We start from the raw sequence: 19,235 nt of genomic DNA, 5'->3' as shown, positions 1-19,235 counted from the left end.
AATATGTTTTTCAAATCCATTTTCCAATTCATTTCAAGACATTTCGAAAAAGCGTGTGTTTTCAGTCTTGAAATTTTCCATAACATGGTAGCTGCCCGATGAACGTCAATTATTGTGTCCAATTTTATACTTTTATACCAAAAAAATTAAAAAAAAAAAACAGGAGTGGACGGCTATATGTAATCGAGTTTCCCGACTATATTATACCCGGTACTCATCTCCTCCAGCCACAATTTAAATCATCTTAAAAGCTTAAACTCCAAAGGAATGGATTCTCAGCAACAAATTTTTGTTGCATACTTTTGCGCTTGGGCAAAACAACAACAAGAAACCTACGGTCATACTACCGATTCAGTAGGGATGTCTATAACTCCTCATTATCCGATTTGGCTGCTTTTGTAGGTGTAGGCTAGCCATTGGAACAGTTTGGCATCAAAACATTCTCCACAAACATTAACGAACTGCCGCTGAAAAAAGATTTATATTTTTGGGGCGGGATCGGATAGTTCTATCTCTTATAGTCTTTGAGATCTGTAGAATAGAATATATATGAATATATATACTTAATGGGGTCGATGGCCTAGGCCTATGGTCTAGCTTGGTCTAGGGTGGAGGCGAATTTGATTTACATATCCTTGCAGTACAGGTCTGATATATGTACATATATCGCAAATATCGGATATAGTTGGTATAAGATGTCTTCTTCACTGCGTTGCGTATTTCAGACTAATATTAACATATAATACCCCCCGATATTTATCTACACACATAAATAGGAAACATTCCTTAAAGCAAAACAAGAATACCCTTTGACAGAGTATTTTGGAATATTCCTTTGTTCATTATTGATACCAGATACTACCTCCTCTTTAACATCCGAACTATAATTATCGATGGAATAAGCAGTGCAGATATCAAAGGTACTGACACTAATATAGCTTTAATGGAAGAAGATTGTGGGAGCACCAAGAAGCACCTCTGGATATATCCTCCTGTAACAGGGCCTGTAAAATGGCCTTATGGCAGACATGTTTGAGTTTCCCTTTTTTTTATTAATTATCCTCGGAAAAGTATTTGTATCAAAAGTCCTCAGGCTTGGCCTAATCCTCATCCTCATCCTCGTCGTCGTCGTCGTCCTCCTCTTCGCTGGACTGGTCCAGCCACTCGACCAGCTTGGCCAGGCTCTGGCGCAGCTGGCCGTGCTCCTCCTCGTCCAGCTGACCGTACCAGGCCTGGATGGCGTCCTCCGAGACAAAGTCCTTGTCGTAGAGGTAGTGAACAACCTGAGAGATCTTCTCTCGCACTAGAGGATTCTCCTCGCATACATCCTGGAAGGGAAAGATACATTACAAAGGGACTATTAAGAATGGTGAGGTTATCACCTCCAGGGCCTTGAGGCAGTCCAGCATGGCGTCCTCGCTCTTGATGTAGTTGGACACCACGGGGCCCAGCTGCTTGAAGGCGGCGTTGATGGCCACCAGGACATTATCGTTGGCCGGCTCCACTATAGTCTGCATGCCGAAGATGGCCTTCACCACGTTGAAGTTGACCTCCTTGAGGGACATGTTGTAGGCATAGCGCGAGGAGTTGATTTCGAGAATCAGGAAGTCCGGATTCGACTTCTCCCGGAAGCCGCGGGTCAACGAATCGATCACTTCGCCCAGGAAAACTGTAAATGGAGTGGGTTTTAACGGGAACCAGAGGGTAATCCTCAGTCACTTACTATTGGTGTCATCGGCCAGGGGCGTCACGGCACGCGAGGCATCATCATCGTCATCGCTCAGGTCGCTGCAGTAGCTGATCTCGTCCAGACCCGCCAGTCGGTCGCCCATTTTGGGAATAGTCAGCATTGTCTGCGGCAGGAAGTCATCACCGTCGGACTCCTCGGGATCTCCAGTCGACAGATCGTTGACGATAAAGGCCTTCGGTCCCAGGGACTCCAGTTCCACTGGAAAGAGGCAAAGCTATAGGATGGGAGTCCATGGACTTAGACCGTGGAATACTCACCCTCGTCACCCTCAAGCTCGTCGACTTTCTGAGTGCTGGGAGTGCTGGTTATCAGGGATGCGGTTATCTTCGTCTTGGCGGGCAGCTCGCTCTTGTCGCCCAGGACACAGCCTCCACTCACCTCGCAGTCTTCGTTCACGATGGCGCCCGCACCCACAACGCAGTGCTCCAGGCGACAGTTCTCCTTGACCGTGACATCGGCCATCAGGAAGACGTTGTTCAGGCGGCAGTTCTTTCCAATCCGGCAGTTGCCTCCGATCACACTGTCGCTGATCACGGTTCCCGCCTCCACGTGGCTTCCGGCCTGGATGACCACGTTCTCCTGTAGCGACACCTTCGAAACGAAGGCCTCGTGGCTTTTGTAGATGTTGTCCTTGTGGAAGACGTACTGCTGCTGCAGCTTGTAGACTCCCATGTCGGGCACCAGGGGATACGCCCAGCGATTGATGATGTCCCGCGACACGAGCTGATAGGCCGGCCAGCTGTTGACCCGGTGGGCGTATTGGGCGTCCGGCAGCAGCGCTACGTATATCCTGCTGTCCAGCAGCTCCTCGTTAATCAGCAGCCCGCGCACAAAGTCGTCGCGCGTCTGGAAGTCAAAGTTGTCGCTAAACAGGGACAGCATGGACGGGGAACCGATGGCGATTTGGGGATCCAGAAGGTTATGGTGCAGGGCCACGCACGAGTTGCCCAGAAAGACGTCCAGGGGGATCTGGTAGCGCGACTCCTTCTGGTGAGTCTTTAGGCGCTGGTGGTAGTGCAGGCGGTCGTTGCGCTTGTCCACGGCGATCAGGACCTCGTTGCCGATGCGGACGTTGTTGGAGCACTCCTTGAAGACCAGAGTGGCGGCCGTGCCCTTGTCGAACTTGGCCTGTCGCTTGTGCTGCTCCAGGACTGGGCGCAGATCGGCATTGGTAACCGTGTCAGCGCCCAGCAGTATGAAGTTGCCCCGAATGAGTGCCTTGGCGTCCAAATCGCGCATGGCATCGCCGAAGCAGCGACACCCCTCCCCGCCGATCACATGGACGGTCATCTTGAAGGACCAGGAGGCGTACGTGGCAATGCCGGCCCTGTAAAATGAAATCATAACATAAGCTTTGAATTGCATCATCCTCTCCAGAGTTCCCAGAGATCCTACTTGATGTGGTCCCGAATGTCTTGCAGGTAGAGGCTGGCATACACGAAGACCTCCTCCACCCCACTACGATTCAGGGCGATCAGAGCATAGTCCAGCATCTTTACGTTGACCAGCGGGAGCAGTGCCTGTCGAGAAACCGGGAAAGTTGAAGCTAACAGAAGAGAGCTACTCTTGAGGTCTACCCACCGTGGAGCCCTCGTCCGAGAGCGGCTTGAAGTTCCACACGTTGTTGTCGGCTATCAGAATTGCCTGCACTATTTCTTTCTCAAATTGGGCCATGTTCTCGGGCTTATATTTGCTGAACAAAATAAAACCCTCGGCTAGTGTCTTTGCCACACGTTAATGTTTTTATCGAAAGTGCCATCACTAATCAAAGTGCCAGCTGATGCAAAGCGCTGCCAACTTTCTTTGTTTCTGTTAAGTGTTGAAAAAAAAAACGAATATCATATATTATTATTATAAACAAAAATTCGTCATAATTTAATATAATCAAAGTTTAAATTATTTATTGATAAATATTAGCACATAAAATTATGGTAGCTTAAATCATGTACATTAATTGATTGTTCTTAAGGCTTGAATAACTATAAATTTATTAAGGAATTCTGAGTGGCAGTTTATCACACTCCAGGCGTCAATTCAGAGATTAAATCCCATTAATGTCCTTGCTAATTTCGATATTCTGCATTACCACTCCGTTCCAACCGTTGCAGTTAAATCAGTGTTGCGAAGCCCTGAAAACCAGTGCTGCTAAACTTTAAAAAATCTCAGTAAGACAAACTGAAAGGTTGTTAAAGCGCCCGGCCACACTGGTCGGGTTTTGGACGGGAATCGGAATCGGGAATTATGCTGAAATGCTAAAACTGAATTTTATGTCGAAAATGCAGTCGAACTGCAATATGTGCTGGTCAAAAAAAAGCAAGGAGTAAACAATCTCAAGTATCTCGGAAACGGAAGGAAAAGATAAAGAGGTAGCAGGCAAGTGCAGTTCGCAAAAAAAAAAAAAATAATAATTGTAATGCACTCGTGTTTGGTGTGTGCGTTCCATTGCGAGTGTATGTGTATGTGAGTGTAGTGTAGTGTGTGTGTCCGCGAGAGTCAGGAGAGCATAATTAAATTAAGCAAAGGTGTTACGTGCCCACGAGTGTGTGAGTGGGTGCGTAGGTGTCGTGGCTCTCTTTCTGCCTGCATCCTCTCCCTAGCTGTGGTGTGTGTGTGTGCTCGAGTTGTGTATATACAGAGGGACAGAATTCTAATAAGAATCCCTGCCACGGACGAGTCACAGAATTCGAATCAGACTTTTCGGCCATGGCTGGGGGACAAGAATCCGAAAAGGAATCTCTGTGTTATCGCTGCTGCACTATAGCGCCATCGCCCCTCTCGCTTGCTCATTCTTTCTTCTGCCGACGTGCCGCCCTACCCCGCCCCCCCCGGTTGTCTGCCCTCTAGTCCCTCTCTCTTCGGCTCAGCCTCTCTCGTTCTGGCACTCTCTTCTTGGCCATGTAAAGTGCGCTATCAGTAAAAAAAAAAAATACTAGCAAACGTCGTACTACGAAAACGACGACGCATGACGTTTGTGGAGGCGGGCGGTGGAGGGTCAGTGGGCGGTGGGTGGTACAGCGTTGCTTTTCCGGCTACTCCTTTCGGTTTGATTCTCCGCCTAGTGGGCGTGTATGTGTGTACTAGCGGTACTATCCAGGCTTTCCAACCAAAAAAAAAAATTAAAACTTAAATATGAATTAGTTTTCTCTTAAAAAAAATATATATTTTTTATGTTTTAAATACTATAATTAGCTTTATAAATAAAAGAAGAAGAAAATCAAAAAGCAAAAGAAAATCTCGTCTGCCTTTTGGCTTCAATTTCTGCGCACAAGCACAAGCGTAGGTGCCACCGGGGGGGCGGGCCAGTGATGGGCGGTGGGTGAGGTGTCGGTACGTGCTGGGGTGTTGCAGGTGGCAGGAGTAGGTGGGCGGCTGTGGGCGGACAGGACGAAAAACGGCGCACGCAACTGTCATTGACCTTCAATTGCATTCGTTGCAAGCTGCAGCCGCCGCACCCAAAGGTCATAGGTTGGGATGTGTGTCATCCAATTAATCAAAATTCAATTCCAATCCAAAATTTTAATTCAAATCTAAAAATGAAGGGATTCTAAATCAGAAAGACGATGAAACTCGAAGGATTAAAGTAAAGTGGAATTAAGTGAAGAGCTTGAAGTTTTCATAAAATGTGTGTACTTTTTTTTTAAAACCTTTTATTATCCTTTTTAGGCGTTGCCTCTCACCTGACACTCTCGCCCCGAAAATGGAATCGTCCATTAAGCTTAAGGACAGCAACTCCAACTGCAATTCGAATTCCAACGGCAATGTCGGTGCCGGATCGGTCGGTGGCGGCGGCGGGAACGGTGGCGGTGGCGGTGGCGGATCTGTATCCGGTGGCGGCGTCTGTGTCTCGAGCATCTGCAGCAGCGACAGCTTCAGCATCATGCCACCGCCGCACCACGAACTGGTCAGCGCCAACAGCATCGAGCTGAATGCCGCCGCCTCGCTGAGCGACGACAGTGGCGTACCGCTGACCACCAACAGCTCCATATCCAGCGGCGACTCCTATCGCCTCGGCATGTGCAAGTTCGAAATCGAGGTAGGACCCCAACTCTGACCCAAATAATCGCCCCTACTATATAACCCCTTTCCTCGCTGCAGATGGTGGAGAGCGACGGCGAGGTGTCGCAGTTCGATTCGCTGGACAACTGCTCGGAGGGCGGGATGAGCGCCGAGAACTTCAACACGCTGAAGAAGGGTCCCCTGGCGCCGATTGATCCGCCGCCCGAGTTCCAGGACTCGCCGCAGACCACCCTGGTGCGCTCCATCTCGAAAAACATTGTGAACAGCCTGCGCCGCTGGACCTCCTCGCAGTCCTCGTTCGAGCACCTCAAGGACGATGCTGCCACGATGGTGAATGGCCTGGCGACCGTGACCGCCCTGCCGGAGGAGCCCCATTCCCATTCCCATACCCATTCGCATCCGCATCCGCCCAACTCCGAGTTGGTTCTGCTGCTGGCCAAAACGGCCGAATCCCAGCTGGACGCCCTGGATGGCCAGGCCCTGGGGCAGCTGAGTCTCAAGGATTCGTATGCGATCAACAAGCATCTCTACTCCAGCGACTCCATACTGAACAGCCACACGGATAACATATACGACGAGCCGAACAACATCGTCAGCAGCTCCCTGGGCAACAGCGTGGACATCCTCGAGGAGGAGCAGTCGGAGGCCAGCAGTTGTTCGCCGCTGCCATCGCCGCCGCCCCCAGTATCCATTGTGAAGATCAAGCAGACCTTGTGTCCCTATTACCAGGATCATACGCGGTATTTCAAGGTGAGTTCCTCGAGGATTACTGTCCTTAAAGTAGCTACGATGTCCGAATCCCTCTTGCAGGCCATCCCCACGGAACAGGACAGCATAGCCAGTGCCAAGGCAGCGGCCGCCCAGCAGAGATTCAACAGCGCCGGCCTGTCGGAGATCCACGACTACGACCTGTACTATGGAGCGCGTCGCCAGCCGGTGGACAACAGCAGCCTGCAACGTCGCCAGGCCTCGCTGTACAGCCCCCTGGGCCACACCAGCCACTGTCACTATCACAACCACAGCCACGGCAGTCACCACCACCACCACCATCACCATCACCACCACCAGCCGGGCTACGGCTACAGTCACGGCCACGGGCAGAGGCCCAACTCGAGGAACTCGCTCAACAGCCGGCTGAGCAGCTCGCACAACTCGCTGAACGTCTCCTCGGCCAACAAGCCGGACGACTCCATATTCATCACCCAGGCCATGTCGCACGACGCGCTCTTCACGCGCGAGATCTCGGACTTCTACAATGTGCCCATCGACTCGGACATCTACGCCTTCCCCGTGGACATGATCGAGCAGCAGCATCAGCAGCAACAGCAGCTGGAGCAGGAGCAGCAGAAGCAGAAGCAACAGCAGAAGAGCTCGGGCTCCACGTACCACAAGGCGAGCCGGAGGAACAAGCGGAACAAACGCAAGCAGCGCTACGGTGGCTCCGGCACTAGCGCCGGCACGGAGACGAGTGACGGGGAGCCGGAGAAGGGTGGTGGCAAGTCGCATGGTGGCGGCGGCAAGTACCGCACTCCAGTGGGCCATGTGGGTGAGCCGTCGGAACCGCTGCACATGACCCTGGACGAGGTGAAGCAGTTCTATCACACCCTGTACTCGGATGCGGGCGGCAAGACCGGCCACAAGCCGATGGTGAAGTCGAGCAACGAGACCATTTGGAGTGTGTCCACCAACACCACCACCACAACGGCCCGGACGCGCAGCAGTGTGGCCATAACCCGGGCATCGAGTGGAGCTGGCGGCGGCGGCGGTGGCGGCGGTGGGCCTGGTGTCGGGGGTGGCGGAGCTGGAGGGGCCAGCAGTGATGGCGGTTCCAGTGGCAACAAGTATCTCAGCAAGCAGAACAAGCACAACCTGGACAACGACAAGCTAAACAACAACAATAACAACAACAACAATCTTCAGCAGTCGCAGCAGCAATCGCAGCAGCAACAGCAGCAGCCACTGCAGGAGAAGCCACCCACGGAGCAGCACCACCATCACCACCACCACCTGACCAACAACAAGCACGTCCTGCACACGGAGAAAAAGTCCCAGTTCACGCTGAACCTCAAGCAGCGTTTCTGCAGCATCTTCCGTTTCCGTCGGAGCAACCACAGTCGCTGCCGCAACTCGGTGGCCAACCGGGCCGGGACGCTGGGCAGTGCCAATGGCGGGGCCAACAGTGGATCGGCCAATGTCCCGCTGATACCCACAGTGGCCTCCACAGCGGTCATTACCACGGCACCCGGTATTGCCGGCGGACAACCTGGACAACTGATCGCGGAACTGAAGGATGCTGGAGGAGCGGGATGTGCAGCCGGGGCTGGCGGAATCGGGGGAGCTGGAGGAGGAGTTCTGATCACGGCGGAGGCCGACGAAACGAATGCCGATCTGCGCAAAAAGTTTCAGTCCCGTGCCCTGCCACCACTACCAAAGAAGGGTAAGGCTTCTGGGAATTAGAGTTGAGAGAAATCCAAAGTTAACTTTAAACCCCTTTTGTAGCTGCAGCCTATGCCATTGAATCTGTTGATCCGGAGCCGGAGGAGCTGAAGAAGAACGTGGCCCAGGAGCCGCGGGCACTGCAATTTACATCCAGTATTGAGAAGGTCAAGGACGTAAGTATCGCAAGCCCGATGGTGATTATTCCTCTTATTAAATCCTATCCTATATCCTTCCATGATGTAGTACGGCTGGTACTGGGGTCCTTTGTCCAGCGAGGCCGCCGAAAAGGTCCTCTCCAGCGAGCCGGATGGATCCTTTATTGTGCGCGACAGCTCCGACGATCACTACATCTTCTCGCTGAGCTTTAAACTCAACAACTGTGTGCGCCACGTTCGCATCGAGCAGGATCAGGGTGAGTTGGACCTTAGCATCCAATGATACTATCCCCCACAGCCCACTGCCCATTGGAAATAAATGCCCATAGTATTATTTGTATAGAAAGCCATTATAATGAGAGATTTCTTGTTTTTCAGGCACATTCTCCTTCGGTTCGTATGCCAAGTTCAAGTCGCAGACCATCACCGAGTTCATCGAAAAGGCAGTGGAGCATTCGCGCAGCGGCAGGTGAGACAGAAAGAAACCCATGCCCTGGAACCTAACCTAACATCGTTATCCGTCCGATTCTATTCCAGGTATCTTTTCTTCCTGCATCGCCGGCCGGAGCACGGACCAATGCGGGTCCAGCTAACCAATCCAGTATCTAGATTTAAGCATGTACAAAGCTTGCAGCACATGTGCAGGTAAGTGCTCGGTCTACTCTTGGGTCTTTTTCTGGGCCTGCTCCTCCTCCAATTGCGTGGCGAGACCCCGTTGCTTCCGGCGCTGTAGTTTCGCCTTCCGTTTCCGGCTGTAGGGCACCCGATCCCGTTTGGGTTCCGGCCGGGGTAGTCGAACGGCAGGGCAGCGCATCCGGACCCAGGCTCGAAGCAGAGCCATTATTAGTTTTGCACTCATTTTTGTTGGTTCAACATTTTAAATATTTTTGTGGCCTACTACTTTCAGATTTGTTATACTAAAGGCGGTTATACGAAAGGATCTAATACAGACATTGCCATTACCGAGAAGACTTCTAGACTATCTTAACTATAAGCACTGCTATTCCGAGCAGGTGGAGAGCGACAGTTCCCATTCGCAGGTATGTTTCTTAATCGGACGAGTGGCGCTGCTGTGTAGTGTACGGCTTACTCGCTGGGAGGAAGTGACGAGTAAAAAGATTGATTGATGGCCGAGAAGAGTTCTAGAGTCTAGACTATCTTAACTATAGGCACTGCTATTCTGAGCAGGTCCTTTATTTAGCTTTATTTCGCTAAAAGAAAGAGCGGATTAAGAATGAATTATGAATATAGCGAGTGGCGCTGCTGGGTAGAGTACGGCGTGACTCGCTGGAAAACAGAGACGAGTAAGACTAATAACTAGTAAGAACTCGCCACTCGTCACTCTCTGAAGCTACTTGCCCCACTTAAACAATTATATTTTCATCATAAATATAATATTTTCATTATTTTCATTATAAAGTGAATAATTTTGAATCCCCAATTTCAGATCTCTGGCGATGGAACGATGTAAGGAAGGAAAGCAAAGGGATAACGAACGAATCGCTTGTGACAACAAAAACGTAAACGAAAGCAACAGAAATTATTACCTTAAATAAGTAGTAGAATTTAACGAAACAAGAACATTAAGAGATAAAACGTAGGGCAAGGCAAGAAAATTCAAAACTCTGTTCATTGATCATTTTTTTGTACTCGGTGCTATACTATAAATAATAACTATTTAACGAAACGAATGCGAAAAACAACAAAACACACACACACACAAAAAAATACACGACGAAGAAAATGAAATACAATTATTATTAAAAAAAAAAGAAAATAATTAATTATGCGTAGTCAAGTAACAAAAACAAAAAAACAAGAAATGAAATAATAGAAATTGTACATAAATATGTTTGAGAGCCAATTATCCCAAACCACCCAATTGAAACCTTGAAACCCTTAACCCCTTTGGGCACGAACCAGAAGGAGAAGGATATATACACAACGAGAGAGATAGAAAGAGATAGACGAAATGTGTGTTTTTGTAAACCAATTAATTAATTTTATGCTTGCCTTTTAGCTGTGATTTATGTAAGGTGTCGACTGTTGATTGATGCTGCAATTTGATATTTGATAGATTAATGTGCACGCACTATATAGTTGGGGTTATTTTATGTACAACCACACCGCCACACGACCATCAGGAACCGCGATCCGATCTCCTTGATCTGGTTTCCGCCAATTTTCTGCTCAAAACGTCGTGCCCCAAAGGGTCCTTAATTTGTTTTGTGATTTAAATCAATTAATTAACTCCAATTCCAATCGCCAAGGACACACAACCAAGCATAATAAAATTTAAAACACACAAATACACAATAAGTAAAATACACTGAGAGAAAAGGAAGCAATAACAGAATAAGAAGAGAACGATGAACGATGAACACAGAAACCAACAATCAATAATTGTAATTTATAGATTTATTTCCAATTGTTAACTAATTTTTGTTTGGCTTTGTTATTATTGTTTTAAGCTCAACATTGAATGATTTATGATTTTTATGATTTATGATTTACGCTTGATTTGACTTTGTTTTTTTATTTGATGTATTTATTTAATTATGTAAAATAACGTATACGATGTAAGCGAAGAACCCCTCCAATCCAAGCCAAATTGGATTCCGCTCCGGATCCGAATCCTAATCCTCCTGAACCTCCTTTAGCCTCCTGGACCTCCTCCTTTCAGGCTGGAGGGCGAGACGAAACGAAACATTAAACAAACAATATTTGTCTATGAAAAATATAATAAACAATTGACGATAGAAAAGAAAAACAATAAAAAGAAAATTAAGAAACAAAAAAGCTAAGTGGAAAGTGGGCAAAGGGACGAACGAGGAGAAGTCACAGCAAACGATAAAGAGGAGAAAAAACGAACAGAAAAAAAAACAAAGGCAATATAAAGAAAATTTTTAATAATAAAAATTAAACATGAAATTTTGGCATGGCTGGTATTTTTATTCAAGGATGGGGGCTTTATTTCAAGGAATACCCTTTACAAGTCTTTTTAGATCATTTGGGGGGATCCCTCAAGAGCAAAGAAATATGGAGCTTGTAACTCACAAAAGTATTGTACCTTCCCTATCTCAGATCCTCTAGTACTGTCATTCTCGATCAATAAGTGATTTTTGATCACTTATTTTATGTGTATACCATTTTATGTAATCTTTACAAGGGAGATAAAATTTTTAAAACTTTGGCATTTTGGAAGATAGAATCTTGGAACTTTTTTTTATTAATTCGTTATATATTGTTATTCTCATAATGATCGGCCATCTATATCCCATTTTTGTGATATATGTATATTCAGTGTTAACTGCAAGAGTATATCAATTTCGGCTCCGCCCGAAGGTAGCTTTCCTTTCTTGGTTTTTTATTATTTTATTTTAATTTATTTTTAAGGACTAAATTTCAAAAGAAGTACACTTTTACCTTATTTTACAAAGTTACATGTTGTAAGGTTACAGTATTTTACATGTCATTATCCTTGTTCTGCATTTATACTTGTCTCCTAGGTGTCGCTTTTGGTAGTCTGCTCTTTCGCTGAAAACTAAAACATAGATGGCGACAGCACACTCAAATGATCCTTAAAAATAATTTTATAAAATAATTATGATATAATTGAATATTTGGTATTATAGGTATTATATTATATTATTATTATTTTTTAAGCATTTTTAATTTTTTTTTATTAATTTAAATTATTTTTATACCTGGTACTCGTAGAGTACAAGGGTAGCGTAGAGAAGGCATCATCTCTGACTCCATAAAGTATATATATTCTTGATCAGCCTTAACAGCCGAGTCGATATATCCAAGACGCATGGCCATAGCCAAGGCAAGGATCTTAGAGACAATAAGAGATAGAGCTATAGGATTTGGCATGGAAACTCCCACAATAACCACGCAGTTAAAGTTTGTTTTAAAATTAACATAATAGCAACGGCGCGCTTGCCCACTGGGCCCCCCGGAATACCTTAAACGATTTGTGGATTGATTCTCCATAAATCTGCATCAAAATCTGGGAACAAAATATTTTTAAGGTTTTTTGTCAAATTTTCTGGGCTGTCCCCTTCAAAATGTGCAAAATGCTTGGGGGGCCCCATATAACCCACTGCGTAGGCCATATCTTAGGAAATATTCATCCGATTCTTGAACGGAATACCTTAAACGATTTGTGGATCGATTCTCCATAAATCTGCATCAAAATCTGGGAACAAAATATTTTTAAGATTATTTGTCAAATTTTTTGGGCTGTGCCCTTCAAAATGTGCAAAATGCATGGGGAGCCCCATATGACCCACTGCGAAGGCCATATCTTAGGAAATATTCATCCGATTCTTGAGCGGAATACTTTAAACGATTTGTGGATCGATTCTCCATAAATCTGCATCAAAATCTGGAAACAAAATACTTTTAAGATTTTTTGTCAAATTTTTTGGGCTGTGCCCTTCAAAATGTGCAAAATGCATGGGGAGCCCCATATGACCCACTGCGAAGGCCATATCTTAGGAAATATTCATCCGATTCTTGAGCGGAATACTTTAAACGATTTGTGGATCGATTCTCCATAAATCTGCATCAAAATCTGGAAACAAAATACTTTTAAGATTTTTTGTCAAATTTTTTGGGCTGTGCCCTTCAAAATGTGCAAAATGCATGGGGAGTCCCATATGACCCACTGCGAAGGCCATATCTTAGGAAATATTCATCCGATTCTTGAACGGAATACCTTAAACGATTTGTGGATCGATTCTTCATAAATCTGCATCAAAATCTGGAAACAAAATACTTTTAAGATTTTTTGTCAAATTTTCTGGGCTGTGCCCTTCAAAATGTGCAAAATGCATGGGGAGCCCCATATGACCCACTGCGAAGGCCATATCTTAGGAAATATTCATCCGATTCTTGAGCGGAATACTTTAAACGATTTGTGGATCAATTCTCCATAAATCTGCATCAAAATCTGGGAACAGAATATTTTTAAGATTTTTTGTCAAATTTTCTGGGCTGTGCCCTTCAAAATGTGCAACATGCATGGAAGCCCCATATGACCCACTGCGTAGGCCATATCTTAGGAAATATTCATCCGATTCTTGAGCGGAATACCTTAAACGATTTGTGGATCGATTCTCCATAAATCTGCATCAAAATCTGGGAACAAAATATTTTTAAGATTTTTTGTCAAATTTTCGGGGCTGTCCCCTGCAAAATGTGCAAAATGCATGGGGAGCCCCATATGACCCACTGCGTAGGCCATATCTTAGGAAATATTCATCCGATTCTTGAGCGGAATACTTTAAACGATTTGTGGATCGATTCTCCATAAATCTGCATAAAAATCTGGGAACAGAATATTTTTAAGATTTTTTGTCAAATTTTCTGGGCTGTGCCCTTCAAAATGTGCAACATGCATGGAAGCCCCATATGACCCACTGCGTAGGCCATTTCTTAGGAAATATTCATCCGATTCTTGAGCGGAATACCTTAAACGATTTGTGGATCGATTCTCCATAAATCTGCATCAAAATATGGGAACAAAATATTTTTAAGATTTTTTGTCAAATTTTCGGGGCTGTCCCCTGCAAAATGTGCAAAATGCATGGGGAGCCCCATATGACCCACTGCGTAGGCCATATCTTAGGAAATATTCATCCGATTCTTGAGCGGAATACTTTAAACGATTTGTGGATCGATTCTCCATAAATCTGCATCAAAATCTGGGAACAGAATATTTTTAAGATTTTTTGTCAAATTTTCTGGGCTGTACCCTTCAAAATACCCTTCAATGTACCCTGAAAAAATTTTGCCCAATGGGCCTTTTTCCTTAAATCCGCCACTGCCCATATCCTTAGCGATATAATAGAAAATTAAAAAAAAAGAACCAAGCCATTATTAGCAGAATCACGATAGTTGTGTCTATAGGTTATAGTCGGACAAGTCGGACCTGTTATCTTATGATATATGCCACGGTCCAGTTATATGGGCTACCTACTAAGGGATCTCAACCGATGTCGGCCGTGATGCTGATCAAGAATATATAAACTCTATGGTGTTTAAATTATAATAGCCACTGCAAGAGAATTAATATATACAACATTATCAAATCGCAGCTGATTAAGCCAATTTATTGAGTGACTCTCCGATGGCTCAATTCAGTTTGGTCGGGTTCCATTATAATGGAAACAATATCATTTTTCTTACCAGAAAGAGGTGCTATAAATTGTAGCGGGTTTCTGGTTAACACTGGAGGGGGGTCCTCCAGCGGTGGGGGCGTAGGGGGGCGCCTCCGTGGGGATAGTAGGAACCGAAGGCGAAAACAAAAAACCCGATGGTCGAGTTTTGACGCCTTCTTTGTTCTGCGGCGGTTGCCTGCTTTGTGGCTGGCTGGCTTTTCATTTTTCTCGACGTCTTTTTCCCAAACCGTCTAGTGATTAATTACATTTTCCTTTTGCCGGTTTTCACTTTGGCCGCTTTTCAATTTTTTTTTTTTGTATATTGGCTTCAGCTTGAACATCAGCGTCAGCGTCACTTTTTGAAATTAAATTTTGATTAATTGCAGTCGGCACCTTTTTTTTGTTTTTTGAGAGCGGCGCTACGGGAAAGTGCAATCGAAATTCGCTGCACTTGCCTTCTTTTTTTTGTAGTTTTATTTTTTACTCTTTCCCCTCCCCCCCGCTGACAAGTCAAGAATCGGGGAAACGAGAATAACTAACCTCCTCGAGACGAAATAATTTTCAGGTGTGAAAAATTTTGAAATGCGCTTTCAATTTGCGCTGCCGACAAGGTGAGCATGTGGAAACGGTTGTGTGGCAGGGTCAGGTGCGGACCAAGGGGGGGTTTGTCGGAGAACAAAGATACCAGGAGAGCCCAGGGCAGGGGCAGGGGAAGCGGCAACGGCAGCAGAAGAAGACCCAGCTACAGAGGCAGGAGCAGGAGCATCCTCCGGCAGACGAGTGCGCCCCATTAACGCAGCAACCAAATAAAGTCATTACCAATGTGCAGGTTTTGAAAATAAAAAGAGAGAGGGGTGTGGCGGAAGGTAATAAAATTGCACCAAAAAAAATTTTTTATTTTTTAATGAATGATATAATAATCAATAAATAAGATAGAAAAATATATATGTAAGTAAAAACAGAACCCATCAACTGAAAAAAAGTTGATGCGATCTTTTTATTTAAAAGTAAAATTCGGATTAAAAGTAAAACTAGTGAGAGGACTTTTCCAAGCAGGATTCGCCATTCTATAAGGTTTAAAAAAAAAAAAATATAGGGTTTTTTTCAAAAAAGATTTGAAAATAAAAGATTAAAATTAAACAGGGCACGGATGCTCTTATCGCTCCAATCAGCAAACGCCTGGCTGGTTAAAAAAATATATAAAATAATTGTCAAAAAATTAATAAAGGACTCGCTCCTGGTAGTGTTCTGGAAGTCGTATCCTGGTAGATGGTAGTCTATAAACCCATTGCTAGTCTATTAAAAAAAAAATAGATTCGAATAAAACAAGAACTAAGAACCCATATTTTTAGCAAGTTTAATACTATTTATATAAAATGTATTTTTAAATCCCATGGCCAGTTAAAAAAAAAAACAAATATTTTGTAAAAAGATAAAAGAAGGACCTGATCTATACCCTAAATTATATGTACACTTAATTCCCAGACTTTCCTTAGCGAACATTTCAAGATTTTTCAAGAGCCCATTACAGGGTAACGAATAATTTGTTGAAATAAAAAATTCAAATAGAAAAATTAAAATAAGATCTGGTGGGCTCCGCATTTAATTGCCAAACATTTAAATTCATAAATTCATAATTGTAAATTCAACCTTGATATTCTAAAAGGATTCTTCGGTAGAAAAAAGGTATCGAATCAAAGCTATCGATTATTTAGGATTTTTGGGAGTTTTTCAAAGTATTAGTTTAGTTTTGAGGGTTTGCTGCTTCATTTTAAGACTTGAAAAATTATTAATTATTATTATAAGACTTATAAAGCGTCAATGGGAATTTAAATATGAATTAAAATATTTCTTCCTTATCCAACACTTTTTTTTTGCAGTGCAGATGCTTTGCCACGTTGCCTTCTAATGTTGCCCCAAACAATTTGCTTCGTAGGCTGTTGCCACACCTACCTGCTGCCAGTACCTGAACCTCTGCCACCCTTGGCCCCCACTCCGCCCCACTGCACCGCCCCCTCCCCCCTGTCCATATGTTTTGGCCTAGGATGTAGCTCGTTTGGAGCATCCAAAGTCACTTTTCGTGTCTTGTGGCTGCACAGTCAGCCGGAGATCTCAGATAACTCAATTATTCGCGGCGTAAACAAATGCTGCCTTTCAGGGTTTTTAGCCAACATCCCGTCCATCTGGACCAGGCCACTGCCTCGCCCCCACCCCCTTCCCCTTGTTTTATGCGAAGGGAAGGATGGCATGGAATGGACTCCGGAGTCCGGACTCCGAATGGGATGGGTTATTATCCCAGGCATAAATGGATTGTAAACGTGATTTTTATAGTCATTTAGCATAATAATGCATTTTATGGTTTTGGCCAGTCCTCAGTACTGCCTCATGCTCTCTCTCTCTCTCTCTCTGTAGCTGTCTCTGTCTTTGGGGCTATTTCCTTCTCTTTCCTTAACTCCATCCTGCCACTTTACAGCCTCCTTTTGGCAGCGTTTGTGCTTTATTCTTCATGATTTTAAGTGTCTAGCGGAAAAGAGTTAAATTATGGCTAAAAGGGTGTCAATTGGCCAAAAGAAATGTATTTCAAAATTAAGAAAGATTAAAAAAAACTCATCTCTCATTCTTAAATGGCTTTTATATCTTTCGGGTTAAACCCAGTTTATGGTTAACTTTTTGTTATAATTTTTATTGTAAATATTAAATCAAGAGTACTATTTAAAAGGTTTCCCTTCCAGTCAAGATACTCAAGATGGCCCCGCATAAACGCAATTCTCTCAATACGGTTGAACAGTCTTTAACTTGGCCATCGAGTCTTTTAACCAATTTGCGCCCCGTTCACGTTTGTTATTCACGCTTTTCAATTGAGAACACGCCGCCAGATGTGCCTCGAAATCGCCGCCGTGCTCCTCCAGCCCCCCTCCTGCCTACGCCCCTGACAGACCCCATCCTTTCAAACAGGGGGGATCACGGCTGGGGCCTCGTTTTATTGTTTGTCTTCTTTATTACAAGTTAAAGCGTAATTACTCAACAAATATGCGGCAATTTGCAAGCGAACAGCCAAGAAACTTGAAACTCGAAATGCCCATGGGCGGAGCGGGGACTGTGGGGGCACCGGCCATGGAGGGGGGTGGGGGACAGAAGAATCCAGAAGATGGTGCCTCCAGAAGAAGAACTCCGCCCGACATTCGTGAGCTGCAGAAATCAATCGACCAAATGTCCGACTGCAAATTTGTTTTTATTTATTTCCCACTAGCCCTTTTCAAAAAGGATGCTTAAGGAAACACACAATACACTGCAATTTTCTAATTTATTTTTAAGATTTCATACTTTATTTTAATATGTATATAGTAGTAAAAAAAATTAAAGAAAATTATGAATTAGCACGAAGGAAACTCTTGACTTGACTGTACTATAGACCATTCTCCCAAGTAGTTCTTGTGGACTGTCCCTACAGATACCCAATACTTTATATCTTTACTATCTTATACCCGATACTTTTTGAAATGGTTTTATATCCTTCTTTTAAGAATTAGTTATATATTGCTGAACTAGTTATATAATAAGAATGTTATAGAAGACAAACTTATATAAGCTTATAGGTATAAAATACAAGAACATATAATACCTGGTACTCCTCATAACATTTCTGTTTAGTTATTAATTACTAAATGCAAAATAGACCCCAAAAACTATTATTTTTTTAACTATTGATACCCGGTACTACACTTTATGGTCTATTGCTTAAATCGTTTTATTTAAATAATGAATACACCTCATACGAAATATAATTAAAAATAGATCCTGTTCATAAAATATATTTAAAATATTATTGCATGACTTTGGGGTACTTGATAGTCCCCTTAAAGTTTATATATTTTCTTTGAGTTACTAAAAGGCCCCTAAACAAAATACTTATATACTTAACGTTTAAATCTTTATATTTTTGTATTCTATTCTATTTATTCTAATACTTTAATTCTTATAAAAAACACCTCATAAGATCCATCTAAAACAATCTTCATAATAAAAGTCTATAGATCGTATGATACCACTTCTTTCCTACTTCTTTCTATTTCTTTAAATTATTAATAATTCTCATGCCACTTATTTTTGTAAGCACCTGCTTCTAAAATAAATATTTCAAGCCTTATAGCCAAAGCTCCCCAATTTCCATTTCTACTCCATTCAGTTTTTTTGCAGTGTGACCAAAGCTGGTTCTGTCGGATGGCCTGGTGCTTGATGTTCGCCGCCACGAGATGTGAAATGAAGTAATCCAATTTGCTCACCGGTTGTCCACCGCCGCCAGTGGCCCCCAGGTGCTTATTAGTGGAGCTCCGGTCCAGGCTTTTGAGTGACTGCTGCTGCTGATTTGGATGCTCACGGACTCTCGGACTCGGACTCGTATTTCGTATTACTTGGGATTAGGGCTTAAAGACAGCCAAGACTGAAGAGTGAGTGGGAGGGGGGGACATAAATCACTCCCCTCCTGCGGGTGTTAAGCGTTCGTCCTTGTGCCAGAATTATTATCGGATGCGCATACTTATCAAACAATAAAGTAAACTTCAGCTCCGATGCAGATTTGCGGAATATGCGATTCATATTTCGGTTCGTCCTTATCGGCAAAGGACAATCGAATAACCGCACGCGACCGCTTCATAAAAATGTCGCAGAGGCGCAGAGTCTCATTTTCAAATTACTTCCCCGCAC

General features: G+C 44.2%; 2 protein-coding genes across 3 annotated transcripts; one reads left to right on the top strand and one right to left on the bottom strand.

Moving 5' to 3' along the window:
* Window positions 1–914: 914 nt before the first annotated feature.
* eIF2Bepsilon (eukaryotic translation initiation factor 2B subunit epsilon) lies at window positions 915–3,501 on the bottom strand. Its single transcript, XM_017239689.3, has 6 exons — window positions 3,332–3,501; window positions 3,146–3,270; window positions 2,008–3,077; window positions 1,724–1,948; window positions 1,383–1,669; window positions 915–1,328 (listed from the first exon to the last, which is right to left on the bottom strand). The coding sequence occupies exons 1-6, from the start codon at window positions 3,422–3,424 to the stop codon at window positions 1,101–1,103; spliced, it is 2,028 nt and encodes a 675-aa protein (XP_017095178.2). The 5' UTR covers window positions 3,425–3,501; the 3' UTR covers window positions 915–1,100.
* A 424-nt stretch (window positions 3,502–3,925) lies between these two features.
* On the top strand, window positions 3,926–11,292 carry Socs16D (Suppressor of Cytokine Signaling at 16D). 2 transcript variants are annotated; one of them, XM_017239686.3, is made up of 10 exons: window positions 3,926–4,116; window positions 5,414–5,783; window positions 5,846–6,517; window positions 6,578–8,204; window positions 8,267–8,379; window positions 8,450–8,618; window positions 8,740–8,830; window positions 8,899–9,006; window positions 9,269–9,401; window positions 9,809–11,292. In XM_017239686.3, the coding sequence occupies exons 2-10, from the start codon at window positions 5,448–5,450 to the stop codon at window positions 9,830–9,832; spliced, it is 3,273 nt and encodes a 1,090-aa protein (XP_017095175.2). In that variant the 5' UTR covers window positions 3,926–4,116; window positions 5,414–5,447; the 3' UTR covers window positions 9,833–11,292. The 2 variants fall into 2 exon arrangements, with proteins under 2 accessions (XP_017095175.2, XP_017095174.2); XM_017239685.3 differs by having other exon boundaries at window positions 3,926–4,123.
* The last annotated feature ends 7,943 nt before the right edge of the window (window positions 11,293–19,235 follow it).

Source organism: Drosophila bipectinata, chromosome XL (genome assembly GCF_030179905.1).
Source record: "Drosophila bipectinata strain 14024-0381.07 chromosome XL, DbipHiC1v2, whole genome shotgun sequence".
Taxonomy (NCBI): Eukaryota; Metazoa; Arthropoda; class Insecta; order Diptera; family Drosophilidae; genus Drosophila; species Drosophila bipectinata.
The sequence above is the reverse complement of the archived record's forward strand: the minus strand, read 5'-3'. Positions and strand labels throughout refer to the sequence as shown.

What these genes read in the sequence shown, in the direction of transcription:
- eIF2Bepsilon (XM_017239689.3), bottom strand. Translation starts at nt 3,424, where the DNA reads ATGGCCCAATTTGAGAAAGAAATAGTGCAGGCAATTCTGATAGCCGAC. An exon ending in TCTCGGACGAGGGCTCCACG is followed by an intron (nt 3,271 to 3,331) that starts GTGGGTAGACCT and finishes GTTTCTCGACAG; the next exon opens with GCACTGCTCCCGCTGGTCAA. An exon ending in CCTGGCCGATGACACCAATA is followed by an intron (nt 1,670 to 1,723) that starts GTAAGTGACTGA and finishes CTCCATTTACAG; the next exon opens with TTTTCCTGGGCGAAGTGATC.
- Socs16D (XM_017239686.3), top strand. Translation starts at nt 5,448, where the DNA reads ATGGAATCGTCCATTAAGCTTAAGGACAGCAACTCCAACTGCAATTCG. An exon ending in TGTGCAAGTTCGAAATCGAG is followed by an intron (nt 5,784 to 5,845) that starts GTAGGACCCCAA and finishes TCCTCGCTGCAG; the next exon opens with ATGGTGGAGAGCGACGGCGA. An exon ending in GTATTGAGAAGGTCAAGGAC is followed by an intron (nt 8,380 to 8,449) that starts GTAAGTATCGCA and finishes TCCATGATGTAG; the next exon opens with TACGGCTGGTACTGGGGTCC.